The 15338-nt window shown below is 38.1% G+C and overlaps 1 protein-coding gene across 6 annotated transcripts in view; it reads right to left on the bottom strand.

The window, feature by feature from the left end:
* LOC106869922 (uncharacterized) overlaps nucleotides 1-13970 on the bottom strand; it is a 33271-nt gene extending 19301 nt beyond the window's left edge. Inside the window, exons 1-5 of one of the 6 annotated variants that reach the window (XR_016243132.1) lie at nucleotides 13816-13970; nucleotides 12465-12668; nucleotides 10771-10998; nucleotides 6819-6930; nucleotides 3968-4247 (exon numbers count right to left, since the gene is read on the bottom strand). Coding sequence is in view for 1 of the 6 variants with exons in the window: in XM_089357534.1 (XP_089213660.1) it covers nucleotides 10835-10998; nucleotides 12465-12668; nucleotides 13816-13858 (411 nt within the window). In the remaining 5 variants the exon portion in view is untranslated. Of the gene's footprint in view, nucleotides 1-3967; nucleotides 4248-6818; nucleotides 6931-9988; nucleotides 10999-12464; nucleotides 12669-13309; nucleotides 13699-13815 lie in introns of those variants that run through there. The other 5 variants (XR_016243136.1, XR_016243133.1, XR_016243135.1 and 2 more) reach the window with 5 other exon arrangements.
* Between the last annotated feature and the right edge of the window lie 1368 nt (nucleotides 13971-15338).

Here is a 15338-nt window from a genome sequence, read left to right as displayed (position 1 = left end):
CTGGAATTAATTAAAGGGAAACTAAACATCAAACATTAGAATAATGCTGTGTACATATATGTATTTAAAGCATTTATACACACCCAGATATGGAAAGACTTTCACTACGTATCTGTCTCAGAAGAGAAATTTTCCTTATAACACACACAAACACACATACACATACACACACACACACACACACACACACACACACAAACATGCACCCACGCACACACACAAATACATATATATTTTTAGCTTCTTCCTCTTACTTGCTTCAATCATTGGACTGCAACTATTCTGAGGCACTGCTTTTAAGGGTTTTAGTTGAACAAATCAACGTCAGTACTTATTTTCTTTTAAAATCTGGTACTTACCCTTATGGTCTTTTTTGCCAAACTGCTACCTTATGGGAATGTAAACAAACCAACACCAGTTGTCAAGTCGTGGGGGAACAACCACAAACAAAAAGACACATACACACATATGCTGTATAAATACAACGGTTTTCTTTCAGTTTCCATTGGCCACATCCACTTACAAGGTTTTGGTCAGCCCAGGGCTATAGTAGTAGAAGATACTTGCACAATGTGCTATGCAGTCGAACTGAACCTGGAACCATGTGATCGGGAAGCAAACTTCTTACCAAATTGTCATGTCAATTTTACAATTTTGTTCTGTTTTGTTATGTGTACAAAAAATTGTGAATTTGAATTTGGATTAAATCTGTGACAATGCATTTTTTTAAAGTAAATAAATGACATGAATTTTTCTCTTACAATATTTCTAGCGTATAAGCTGTTGTACATGATAAAACAGATTTACAACAGATTGGATATAAGCTTAGAAATCATTTTGCATGGACCCCACAACATAGATTAGTAGCTAGCGACTTTGGGATCAAGGCAAAATGGGTGCCCAGAATTAGACCAGCTTGGAGGAGAAGGGTGTGGAAGCTTAAAGACCCTGCAAATGGACAGAGATTTAGAGACAAGTTACTTGAAGCATTTAATGAAATAGAAGGGGATATAGCATCATACAACGTGGAAGACAATTGGAGATTTCTGCGGGACAACCTGTTGAAAGCCACCGACCAGATCTGTGGGTGGTGTAAGGTCCCCTCTCGACCCAGAGTAGCGTGGTGGTGGAACAAGGAGGTAGACAGGGCTATTAGACAAAAGAAACAGGCTTGGAAGGACTGGAAGAACGGTGGTAGCAGGGAATTGTACCAATGTGCCAGAAGGGAGGCTAGGCGACAAGTTTATTTAGCCAGAGGGGAAGCAGATAAGAAAAGATTTGCCAATGTTCTGCGCCGTGAGAACCAAAGACTCGAGGTATTTCGTGTTGCAAGACAGTGTAGGAGAGAAAATAGTGATGTCGTAGGAGAGAAATGTGTTCGCATGGATGATGGTACGTTTGCACTAAATGAGGATGCAAAGAAAGAGGTCTGAAGATGCCACTACGATAGATTGCTTAATAAAGAGAATGAATGGGAGGAAGAGAGCCTGCCGTATGTCGACCCAATAGAGGGACCAGCTATCTGAGTTGATAGTACCAGGGTAGATAAAGCAATTAAGAGTATGAAGACCGGGAAAGCTCCCGGCCCATCAGGAATCACTGCAGAGATGCTCAAAATATCTGGCAGTGTTGGCTATAGCCTAGTCACCCGTATTATGAACCAGGTGATACATGAAGGAGTCATACCCAATGACTGGTGTAACAGCATCATAGTCAACTGCTACAAAGTTAAAGGTGACACTTTAGATACAAATAATTACAGAGGCATCAAGCTGTTAGTTCAGGTTATGAAAGTTACAGAGAGGGTCATAGCCCAACTAATTAGGGAGCGAATCAATTTAGATGGGATGCAGTTTGGGTTCGTGCCAGGTAAAAGCACTACTGATGCCTTATTTCTAGTAAGACAGCTGCAGGAGAAATACCTAGCCAAGGATAAACCTCTGTACCTGGCTTTCGTTTACATGGAGAAAGCCTTTGACAGGGTCCCCCAATCCCTTATCTGGTGGTCAATGAGGAAACTTGGGATAGAAGAATGGTTAGTGAGAGCTGTGCGAGCCATGTACAGAGATGCTGCCAGTAAGGTGAGTGTTGGAAATGAGTACAGCAATGAATTCCGGGTAGAGGTAGGGGTCCACCAAGGTTCCGTCCTCATCCCCCTCTTATTTATCATAGTCCTCCAGGCAATCACAGAGGAGTTCAAGACAGGTTGCCCCTGGGAGCTCCTCTATGCTGATGACCTTGCCCTAATTGCGGAGTCACTATCAGAACTAGAGGAGAAGTTTAAGGTGTGGAAGCAAGGTCTAGAATTGAAGGGCCTTAGAGTCAACTTAGCTAAAACCAAAATCCTAATAAGTAGGAAGGTAGATAAAACACAAACCCCTTCAGGTAGATGGCCCTGCTCAGTATGTAGAAAAGGAGTAGGTAGTAACTCTATAAGATGTACCCGGTGCAAGCTATGGACACATAAGAGGTGCAGCAACATCAAAGGCAGGTTAACTAGCAAGTTAGTTTTTGTTTGTGGCAGATGTTCAAGTGCAATAAAGACTGTAAACAACTTCTATCTCATTCCAGGGTGAAAAACTAGAGGTAGTCGATAGCTTCCACTATCTGGGCGACCAAGTTAGTAGTGGGGGTGGGTGCGCTGAAAGTGTAGCTGCTAGAATAAGAATAGCCTGGGCAAAGTTTAGAGAGCTCTTACCCCTGCTGGCGACAAAGGGACTCTCACTCAGAGTAAAAGGCAGACTGTATGACGCATGCATACGAACAGCCATGCTACATGGCAGTGAAACATGGGCTGTAACTGCTGAGGACATACGTAAGCTCGCAAGGAATGAAGCCAGTATGCTCCGTTGGATGTGTAATGTCAATGTGAATACCCGTCAGAGTGTAAGTATCTTGAGAGAAAAGCTGAACATTAGAAGCATCAGTTGTGGTGTGCAAGAGAGACAATTGTGCTGGTATGGACATGTGGTGAGAATGGATGAGGATAGCTGCGTGAAAAAGTGCCACACCCTAACAGTTGAGGGAACCCGTAGAAGAGGTAGGCCCAGGAAGACCTGGGCTGAGGTGGTGAGGCAAGACCTTCGTACATTGGGCCTCACCGAGGCGATGACTACTGACCGAGACCTTTGGAAATGTGCTGTGCGTGAGAAGACCCGGCAAGCCAAGTAAGATCGTTGCCAGTGCCCCTGGACTGGCTCTTGTGCGGGTGGCACATGGGATGCACCATTTTGAGCGTGGCCGTTGCCAGTACCGCCTGACTAGCTCCCGTAGGATTTTCGAGTGAGATCGTTGCCAGTGCCCCTGGACTGGCTTGTGCGGGTGGCACATAAAAGACACCATTTCGAGCGTGGCCATTGCCAGTATCGCCTACTGGCCTTCGTGCAGGTGACACGTAAAAGCACCTACTACACTCTCTGAGTGGTTGGCGTTAGGAACGGCATCCAGCTGTAGAAACTCTGCCAAATTTAGATTGGAGCCTAGTGTTGCCATCTGGTTTCACCAGTCCTCAGTCAAGTCGTCCAACCCATGCTAGCATGGAAAGCGGACGTTAAACGATGATGATGACGATGATGATGATGAAATACATGCAACACACCAGCATTCAGGAGAATAATTTACATTGTTTGACTGAGGCTCTTATGTAAAAATCTACAGAGGCGCGAAAGTCTTGATGAGAAGTTTTTCTCTCTAAGTGGGTTCTTGTATCAACATTTGTTGTCCAAGAATAGAACTGGTTTGATTTTTCTTGTGTTTATCTTTTTCTGTTCATCTATTGTTCATCTTGTTGTTAGTGGTATCCTTTGAAATCCAAGTATTTTCCCAGCATCTCTGAAAGATTTGTGTAATATAATCTTTCCCTTTCTTTTTCTTTTTCTTTTTTTTCTTTGTTTGAGAAAATTTGTATGAAACTTTGCAGATTTTAATTTAAAAATAAACAAAAACTTATGATAATTCAGAAATTTTATTTTGTATTTTATCAGCATGACATTTTTCTTCACTTACGATATTTCAAGGTTAAAAGCTCTTATTCAAGATGTAATGAGATTGTGACACAGTTGAAATAAGTTTCAAATTCATTTATAAAAAATTTCTGGCAGCTGAATATGTTCAACATGTTCATAAAGATCCAGTTGTTGGATTTTCAGAATCAATAGAGTGTTGGAAAATATAACTTGCATCATTTGTTCTGGCTCTTCACATTTTGAGTTCAAGTCTTGCTGAGGTCAACTTTGCATTTCATCACTCTGAGGTAGGTAAAACAAAACTGTAGTCAAGTAATGGGGATCAATGGTATTGACTAACACCACCACCACCACCCTCAAAATTGCTAGCCTTATTCCAAAATTTGAAATCATTGTTAAAAGCAGTAAGCTGGCGCGATTGTTAGCATGCTAGACAAAATGCTTTGCAGTAATTCATCTGGCTTTACCTTCAAATTTCACTGAGGTTGATTTTGCTCTTCATCCTTTCAGGGTCAATAAAATAAATATTAGTCAAGTTCTGAAATCAATCTATTTAACTACCTCTTCCCCAAAATTTCAGACCTTGTTCCTTTTGAAGAAAGGATTATTACCCCCACCTTAGCGGAGGTATTGTCTTCAGTCGTGTTTGCTTGTCTGAGAAATATTGATCAACAATGGACTAACATCAATTATTACTTTTAATACAAATAGACGTTACCCCATCTAACAGCTGTTTCTGCTTCCAATGCTTCATGGTGTTGCCATCGAAAAATTCTACTCTGAATATGCTTTTCTAAGCAGAAGAAAAGAACCTGGGAAAAGAAACTCATGCCTTGGAGATGGCAGTGTAACCCAGGATTTTTGTGTGGGGTTTATCCCGGATCACCCTAAGTGGACTGCCCCACTATTGGGTATTCGATTTATTTATTTATTATTTATTTCTCTACTTTCTATTATATATCCTCTGTTATATCCTTTAACATGGTAGTATCTCCCCTCAATCGATATTAACCCCACATGATTTTGTAGTTTTTGTTTTGTGATTTTTTTGTGTGTGTGCTGTAACTCGTCCTCCATATCTCGGGCCCCTGTGGCCAATAAAAGAAATCTTTATTATTACTATTATCATTATTATTATTATTATTATTATTATTATTATTAAGTGCTGAATGAGAAACCACACTGATTTTTTTACTCTGTAATTTTTTTTTTAAATTCTCACCATCCCATGCTTTTGGGTACTTGTTGTTTGCTTGTTAATTTTTGTTTTAATAATTGTGATAAAGAACTCGCCTACTATATCTGGGTGTAGTTATTTTTATATAAAAACACCCCATTGGGAGTGGGGCTCAAACATTCAAAAATTTTTCAAAACAACATAGTTTCTATTTTCTTTGATGAAAACAAGATGTAGATCAAGTATGCTATAATAATGTTCGAAGCAAAAAGAAGCACAAGAGTGTGAGAGTGGAAAAAAGTGTAACAGAGAAAGTGAGAGAAAGATTCCTTTCTGAAAATTCGGCTGACATTCAAGAGGCTACACTTGAAATTGACAGCAATGTCATTGTCATGTTTTTCAAAAGCACACACACACACACACAAAAAAAAAAAAACTTCCTGGAAACAATATCTGTAAAAATAGCAACAGCTACAGTGCCAAAAACAAAAATAAAAGCACCACCACCAACAACAATATAACAGAGAATAACATACAGCAACAATCAACAGCAACAACAGTAGCAATAGCAAGGATTTTCTAAGATTGGCAAGCTGCATCAACAACACTAACACTTCTTTCACAGTCTCCACTTTTGCCGCTTTTTCCATCACTTCAGATATCACCACAACCATATTAACAGTGGTTTCTGAAAACTTCAACACCACCAACAACAACAACACAAATGCTTCCACCAAAACAGCCATAAAAATGGGGACAGTTCCATGAACAATTAAAAGAAGCACTGAAATTCAAACGATGCAGAAAAACTCATCAACTGATAGAACAAGGGAGTTAAACTGACAGTTCCTTCACAACTGAATGAAAGAATTTCCAGAAGAAATTATTATATACCAGTGTGTGTTAAATGCCAAATAAAAAATCCGACAGGTTTTTAATGTAACTCACATCTAAGTAGAAAAATGTTTTAGAGAAATATGGAGCAATGTAAATTTCATATTTCAGGCCTCACAGAAACCTTGCAGAAGTGCTGACTCAGAAACTCTATTGTCTCATGCAAATTACGAAGATCTATTCCCCTTTCCCCACCACACTTTTGCTGGCATGTGGTAAAAGTTACAATATTAGGCATAACACCTGTGGATGGTGACATTCAGTGGGTGGTGAGATGTATTGTGATAGAAGTTCTTGAGACCCTATTTGATATTTTAAAGAATATTGCAAATAAATTGCCTCAGAACTGAGTTGATGATGTTGATTCAAGTACAACCACAAATCCTGAACAGTATTGCTGAACTGTCAAACAAAAGCCACATTAGAAGGAAGAACACCTAGATACCACACAATTTAGGTTAACAACCACACAAAGGCCTTCCAATCACAACAAAAAAATGGGAGTAGGAGAAAGGCTCACACTGCTTCCTACACCACAACACAAATAACTACACTAAAAGAAGCAATAATTTCAATACCAAGAGCAGCAACAGAAATGTCAGCTGCAGCAACAAAAATCTCAACAACAGGAGAGGTGACAGACAGCAGGCACAACTACAACAAAAGCAGCAGTGGTAACCAGCAACATAGCCCAGGAATTAGCAATTGTATCTCAACAAGTAGCAGTGGCTGTTGCTCTTTCAGAAGATCATCAAAATAGAGAAATAATTACACATACTTACATGTCGACTTCTTACTCATGACACAAACTTGGCAGATTCAGAAGTTTCATCATGTGATGAGGACAGGACGAAATCTTCACAAAATACATGTTGGGGTGAAAAGGAAAAACAACTAAAATAAAAAAAGATTAATTTAAAAGCCAAGGGAGACAAAGAGGAGCAGAAAACCTGTCTTTTTACAAACTGCCAACATCAGACCCACATCAAAACAATAACAACAAAAACAACAGCAGCAACAACAACAACAACAACAGCAGCAGCATCAGTAGTAACAGCGACTAAACTGACAGCCACACGCACAAGCCTCCTCATTAATTTCAGTTGTTTGAAAAAAGCAGCAATGGCTTGATGTAGGAGTTCATAGAAAACAAAAACATACCCACCTCCTCAAAAAAGTGGATTCCAATGAACTCTTGTCAAAATCTCTCAAAGACAGACTATTAATCCAGGCTGACGAAAATACAGTTATCAATCTTTAAACAATATCTCACACACATTGGGCTTTTGAGAGAAAAAAAGAGACAGATAAATGAACCTTAGTCCCATACGAACTAAAGAACTGGATCACCAGCTCTTCTCAAAGATCAAAGTATGTGACCTTGTTACTTGTCTTTCCTGACAGGTTACTCTTAGAATAGATTGTGTAATTGTATGGAACCTGGGATCAAATTATATGCAAAGTTACCTCAACAACTTCAGGTAACTAGAAGTAGATACTGAGACTAAATTCTTTGGAGCACACACTTTCATAACCATTTACAGTGAATAGGAGGTGTTCTAATCTCGTGATCTGTTAGGATACGAAGATGGACTAGCTGTGCTGTTCCAAAAACTCTGGAATATTGACATACAGGAATTCTTCTTAGAACTGAGTGGTAATTTGTTGATCTTGGATGCAAACGGCAACTAAAGTGGTGCCTTCAGGCTAGTGGCATCTATGTCCCTATAGAAGCAGGACTGCCTTATTCAGATGTCTAGAAGCTTTTCTGGAGACGCCCAATTTCTAGTAATAGTGGGGGACTGGAACTACATTTTAAACTTGTCTCAGGATTCTGTGGGACTATTGCATTGGAGAAGGGGGGTACAAAAACTTCAACAACCTGCTCAGGTACCAACCAGATGTTTTGGTAGTGCAGGTGTAGAAAATCAGAGCAGATTATTCAGATCGTATCAAGATAGAGTTTTGTTAAACCATTTGATACGAAAAGAGTTAGATGATCTCATTTCAAACTGATCAAGTACTCAGATCACAAATTTCTGATTTGCATAGTCAACTTAGATAGGGCTCATTGTTAGGGTCCTAGTCACTAGAAGTTGAACGAGCCTTTATCAACACACAAAGATGACAGGGACTGGATCAGTGAAAAATCTAAGCAGCCGTTGACAAGACAATCATCAAAAACCAGTGATGGGACGCCCTGAAGAGAGTGATTATATCAGAATTGATTAGAGTTTAGCAAAGAGCTAGTGACAGAAACAAAAATAAACTAGAGGAAGAACTATTTAACAGTCTATACAAGATGAGGTGGTTAGCAAAGGTGTAGCATACCTATACTAGCTTTGGTTAAAACACACATTTTTAATCTCAGGTAGGCTCAGATGACACTGTAAGTTTACAGCTCTATTTGGTCTGTGATTGGCCCGATTCTCAATTATATAATGTGCCTGCCACCATGTTTAATTGAGTTACTTGTCTTGCTTCTCTAAAGGACTCCTGGCATGCAGTTTTGCTCTATCACATTAACACTAGCCTTTCTCACAAGAACATTCTTCTACCATGTGCACTAGCAGTATAGACCAAACTCGATGCCATCATCTCTTCATGCTAACTAGAAACACTTCTATCAAGTCTCTTTTTGCATATACAAAGCACAACTAATATCTTCATGCATTCATTCATTCACTGCTACCACACTAAAGACATCTCAATAAAACATTAACATTGTACTTAACCCACACTTCAGTAAAGAAAGCTTTACTACTGAACAAGGTCAAGTTGTTGTTGTATATCACCACACAGCTAACAAACACACGAACACAGTTGGCAACATCTGTCTGCCACATACTGCTATCAACAACTACCGTCACCGACATAGTCTTCTTCAACCAACACCCATGGAGTTAACTCAACATGAGAACTTTTGTTGAACTAATAACCAACGGACAACATTTAGGTGGTGGTATCAACAAACTTCCATACTGGTGACATCTTACATTGAATTAGAGGGGCAAAAACCTACTAAAGTGGTGACCTCAGGATCTTATATTCATATAGCAATCTTCCTCACTAAAAAGGCATCGTGACCAATGTGCGTGTTGGCAAGACTGATGCTCAACTATTTTTTGGACATGAAATACAGATGCTGCCCTTGTCAGAGTTAGACATTGTACACTAAAACACGAGATAGTAGAAGTTGTCCCATGGCCCAAGTAACAGAAACACAACGTGGCAACAAAATTACAATCTAGTCTTTGACAGACTCAATGGATCTGTGCTACATGGTTCCAAGCAGATATGTGGATTCCCCGCAACGCTTTGCTTGACTGTTTGAGTCGGGTGATGGGCCAGAGACAGTAATTGTCTTCAGTGCATACTCAGCTAGCAAAACCATATCAGGCCAATGCAACACGCCACAACATTGGGCCGATATGAATTTGAGGTTGGGCTGATGGGAGATTTTGGTCTCTACATCTAGTTGACGTTGGCCCAATGTCACATTCACATCAAAGTGACATTGGTCCAATATGAAAATGAGGTTGGGCTGATGTATGATTTTTCAACTCGAGAAGTCTCAATATTGGCTGAAGCTGATTTTGTCAAATACCTGATCTGGATCCAAAATAAATTCAAGGGTGGGATAATTAATGTATGATTAAACGTTTATACAGGTTCGACATCGGCCACACTTTATGTTCTCCAATAGCATTACACCAGATCCCTGGTATGAATTGCTCTGATTCCAGCCTCATCCACCCAGCGTTTGAAAATAAAAATGTAATATTGTTTCAATTTACATCCAGTGAGGACCACCCACTGCTAAACAGAAACAATATTAAATTTATTTTGAAGATGTAATTGTATAAGCATCAGTTTACATGGCATTTGTATGGGAATATCTGAAAAATCATGTAGAAACAGCCAGAAAAAAAATTTAAAAATGAACAACTCATTTTTCTTTGCAAACATCATTTATTTTATAAACTATAACTTTGAAAAATGGCTATTTACAACACAACAAAATAAATCACAAGATTTAGAAGCTAATAAAAATAAAGACAAAATATACTGGCCAACATACACTGTAAAACTAAGATATTTATTTAATTAGTGTTAAGTTCACTTATACAGCTGTGGCTATTTGTGACAAAGTTCAACAATCATTCATATCTGTACATAAAGACTGGTTAATAAGGAGTTACGGTACTCAATTTCGGGTTTGATTTTATGACTTGAAATTTGGGAGATTTGTTGAAAATAAATATATTTGGACTGTGCAGAAATAGGAAAAACACATTAAATGTGAGTGATATCATCAATAAAATTGTATTTAAAACCACAAATTGTTTATGGATATGATGTCCAACTGCCATTGGTTGATTTACTTTATTTTACCAGTAAAAGAGAACTAGTAAACCACAATATACAAGTACCATGTTACTTTCTGAGGTTCCTGCTGGAATCTTAATCAAATAATCTTTTCAACTGAATATTAGGTTGATGTGCTTAAATATTCTTAATTATTATACAGTCAAAACAAACCGAATCTGCGGTTATGAATACCAAGATGGGTGTGAGTTTCTTTGGTGTGTGTGTGGGATATTGAAACACACACATGTGAAGAATGAAGGAAGCAAAAGTCACATGTAAGTAGACAGATCAGTTAGAGAGGGGCAGAGTGGTTATTAATGAACCAGCAGGTAAAGCCACGACAATGTAAAATGTGCAAATTACCTTGTTATTTTGAACCACACCATCACTTAACTCAGCTTCCAAAGCCTCAATATCCTCTTAACTCTCACAAGAGAAATGAATTGTGTTGGGGAGATTTCTTGTCTCCAAAATGGAGAATGAGAATGGAATATTTTGAATTAGCTGCAGTATAGACTGCAGCATTTCTCTCTACTGGGACTGTTCCTCTTGAATTTTTTTCAATTGCGGTGAATAGCTGCTGATCCTGAACTGAAATAGAAAATAAAAAAAAGAAAGGTAGAGTAGAATTACGAAATACTTGCTGAGTATACCTCATGACATTAGTCGTTTACAGATATATTGAAAACTAGTAGAGATACCTGACGTTGCCCATGTTACATGCAATTGAAGAATTAGACTTTTCTGTTATATTTTCTCTAATGAATTGGAATACCTATGATTCGAATTTCATCAAAATTGCAGATGAGGGTTCTTTCCCTCTTTACACACTATTAAAGTGAAAATATCTGACATTACAATGGAGAGATGTTATTGTTTCACTTTTGACACGTAATACTGAAATAGTGGAGGAGATATGATATTGCTCTGGGCTTACACTATGAAGCAGTTAAAAATTTTTTTGGCCTATGACACTACATGGACCCTAAGTAAGGCATGTGTAAAATATGAATGAAATTGGTTGCATAGTTCTCAAGTTTTAGGGATTCACAGACAGACAGACATGTGAGATAATAGTTTCAGTATTAATGTGAAACTATTCAAGTGAAAATATCTGACATTACAATAGAGAGAGGTTATTGTTTCACTTTTGACACGTAATACTGAAATAGTGGAGATGTGATATTGCACTGGGTTCGCACTAGGCAAGAAGTTAAAAAATTTTGGGGCCTATGACACTACATGGACCCTATGTAAGGCATGTGTAAAATTTGAATGAAATTGGTTGTGTAGTTCTCAAGTTTTAAGGATTCACACAGACACACAGACAGACACGCATTCTCATTTTTATATATATGTAGATAATACACAATCAATAATAATCTCATTTCACATTTGCTTTCTAGAATCGGAGAGATCGCTAAACCAACAATCAATTATCTGTGGCCTTATATAAGGTCTACTATAACACTAATATTTATTTGCCTCGTTTAGTTTGCCGTGATTAGGGGTAGGGGTTTCATATTCCAGAAATGGGAATTATGATGCCTATTTCACAGGGAAATGGCACCTTGTTTCAGTGCCCCAAGGGCCTCTAGAATGGTAAAAGACACCAAAGTTAATATTACAGCATTATATTCCTCATGCTAATGCAAGCAAAGATTTTGTACCTCTTCACCCAAAACGTCCAACATGGAGATGCTGTGGCTGTCTGAAGCTAAAACTTAGGATATCCTCACACGAAGATCAACAGAGCAGTTAGGATGAGTTATACAATTTATTGTTTTTAAGTAATCCTTTTGAAACAAGATTGGTTAAATTGATAAAATTCTTGAAAATGTTTTGTCTTTTGATACTATCCTCATTTACCTGCCAGTTATTTCTTAAGCATTGTAATTATGTATCAGGGTGAAAGCATACATTTCAAACATGGCTCTCCGTGGAATGATCCCAAGAGCTGCTTTCAAACACAAAATGTTTTATTTTCTGTTTATAAATAAATTTGAAACCACTTTCCACATACCCTAAAGTATACTAATGATATAATATTGACTTACCATGCAACAACTGTTCAGATTTTCCCGACAAGTTGGGAGGAGCTGCATTTGCACTTCTTTCTTTTGGCGTATTGTGAATGTCAGTTAGCTGTGGATATCTACTTGGCTCTGGAGAAGACAAGTGGGGTTGAGATGCTCTCTCTTTTGGAAACTGAATGACAGGAGGTGGCTTTTGAAGTGTCTGTGTTTGATACTCAGAATCATCTTGAAAAAATAAACAAGGAATTACATGTATTTCCATTCACACAGTGAATAACATGGGTATTTGTTTGTCAATACACAGCCTTAGAACACATTGAAATTTATAGCCTCAAACTTGTAGTGCTATCTATGGACATGTCTGACAGCTTACCCGCACCTTCATGTAAAATGAAAGGTGGATGGTTAGTGGGGACTCAGAGTTTTACATGGGTGTCCTCGGGAACTGATATTCAGTCCCATTTCCAATGCAAATAATAAATTCAGCAAACATGGGGTTATCTTAGCTGTCAGATATGTTGATAAATCCCAAGACATAAAAAAAAATAAATGAACATCTAAAAGGAATTCACTAATTATACTTATTATTAAAGAACTGTCTGTTTGAAATCTGTAGACAGGCTATCTGTAGCTCTCCTAATGATATCCATTTCTGTAGGATTTCATTGAAAAATTTGAAATATATTTTGAGCTGTGGTAGGTTTATGTTGGTTTATTTTCTGTTCGTTTTTGGCTACACACATCAAAATGAATAATCTGTCAAATGTTGATAATCACTCAATTATTTGCTTTAAATGTAAACGTCATGTTTGTTGATGTTTAAAATAACGATTTTAACAACTTTTTGCATCCCAATTTTAACATACCTTAAATTAAATGTGTGTCGGTTTGGATCCAAGTTTTGAAAATGACGTGTACTATTCTGCACTGAAACATACAATTCACAATTAATTGTTGAACATTTCTCAAGTCGAAAGACTTTAAATTTTCCCATACCTTATATTGAACTGGCAAAATTAAAAAGCGTTTTTAATCTTATTTATGACGCTAGATAAATCACGTGTTTTTTGTATCCTAACTTTCGACAGGGATATTGAATTTCTCTGCTTTCGATATGGAAAATATAAGGATTGCATTTTGAGTTGCTTCCCCTGTCCCTGCTTGGAACACAAGGATATTGCATGTCCAGCAGCAGTACGATCCGCCCGATGTTGGAGTACTGTTATAAAAAAACACAATACTGCTACAAATACAATGTTTTCTACATCGACGATGATAGTAGTAAATAGAACTGACAATGAGGAATGCAAAACGTAAAATAACTCTGTTCTGATGTTGTATTGATGACGGGCTGATATCAGCAAAAAATTACCAATATTCCACTGTTCGCCTTGATGTCTGCCCGATATGGTCATGCTGGCTGGGTACCTTAATGGCTTGTTGCAAATGTTGACAGAAGACGTGAAGTGTTGCAAAAACCAGATAACAACAACTGAAATATGTGTGGTGACGAGCTGTTATAACTGACTGCCGAACGGGAGACCTCATAGTACTGTGAACTGGGAAGTGGGAATGCTGCTGAGAAAGAACACCAATAAGCAGGGTATCGTAAACAACTTTCACTCCCTAACTCTGCTGAACACTGTTTAATAGTTTGACTAAGATATTAGGAAAATGTTTGGCACTTGTCATTGGCAATCTTGTCGAAGAAACGTCCGTGATCCTGACTAGGTCTGTCTATGACAACCACCTCTTGACACGATACATAATAAAGAGATTTGGTAATGAAGCTGACTTCGATGCAGCCCTGATCAACTTGGTTAAAAGGTTTCGGTAGGTCGAGTGTTATTATATGGCAGTTGTTCTGAAAGTGGCCGGTTTGCAATCCATTTTCAGAGGCTGGATTGCTGCAATGCCCAGTGGCACCTGCTGAGGAGTCAAAATACACTGTCATTCTCGAAACCATTTCTCATCACACGGTTGGTTCATCAAAGCTATCTCCTTTCACCTTTTCTGTATGTACTGGCTTTTTTTCTAAAGCATTTCCTTTGTTCCTGAAGCAGTTATCTGACAGAGGATACTAGTAACCAGCGTGTGTTCTACTTCTGCCAGATATTTTCATCATCTCAGTGACTATCCCCAAAGTGCCCGCCTCTTTCCTTGCCTACATATTCTAACAGCTCCTTCGGTTGTGTGACACAATCTTGATAGCTAGTTCTGTCTCTGGGTCCATTTGATATAGTAACTTTATAACACATTTTCTTTATTCGGCAGCATCCCACAGTTTAATGCCTCTAATAGTAAGGACGAATGCGATGCTGGGATCTTTTTGGTTTGACGGGTAACATTTTTCATTAATGTTTTATGTAGTGTTTTTGGTACCGAAACACTTTCAAACTTCGTATGCTTGTATATTTTGTATTATAGAACAGATACAAATTTTTGTATTCGAAGTTATTTCATGTAAAAAGTTGTCGTATTTCGGTAATTTCAACCAATCACTGACGTCTATTGAGGTGAAAACAATTACTGCCGTGGAATGTAAACAACGGTGTCATGGGATCTTTTCCCTTGAATAAAATTAGTGCCGTTGTTTGTCAACAACAACTATCGGCGGTACTGTTATTCATAACATCGTTCGTGCGTTTGTACTGGTTTTAGCTTAGGGTTTTAGGGTTAGGGTTTCGGTTTTAGAGTTAAAGTTAGGGTAATCTTCCAGTTTCGAGGGGTTAAATAAATTACAAGGGAAATAACTGAACGTCTTACCAGTATTATCCGTACTACTTTGTTCATAAATAAATCACGTGATTTGATTGACGTTAACTGTTTATATATAAATCACACACGTGATTGAATATCATAGTTTCTTATGAGAAATCGAAAATGCTTCGTGGA

The sequence above is a fragment of the Octopus bimaculoides genome, chromosome 9, assembly GCF_046866305.1.
Source record: "Octopus bimaculoides isolate indiv1 chromosome 9, ASM4686630v1, whole genome shotgun sequence".
Classification (NCBI taxonomy): domain Eukaryota; kingdom Metazoa; phylum Mollusca; class Cephalopoda; order Octopoda; family Octopodidae; genus Octopus; species Octopus bimaculoides.
Note: the sequence above shows the minus strand (reverse complement) of the source record. Positions and strands in the feature narration are given on the sequence as shown.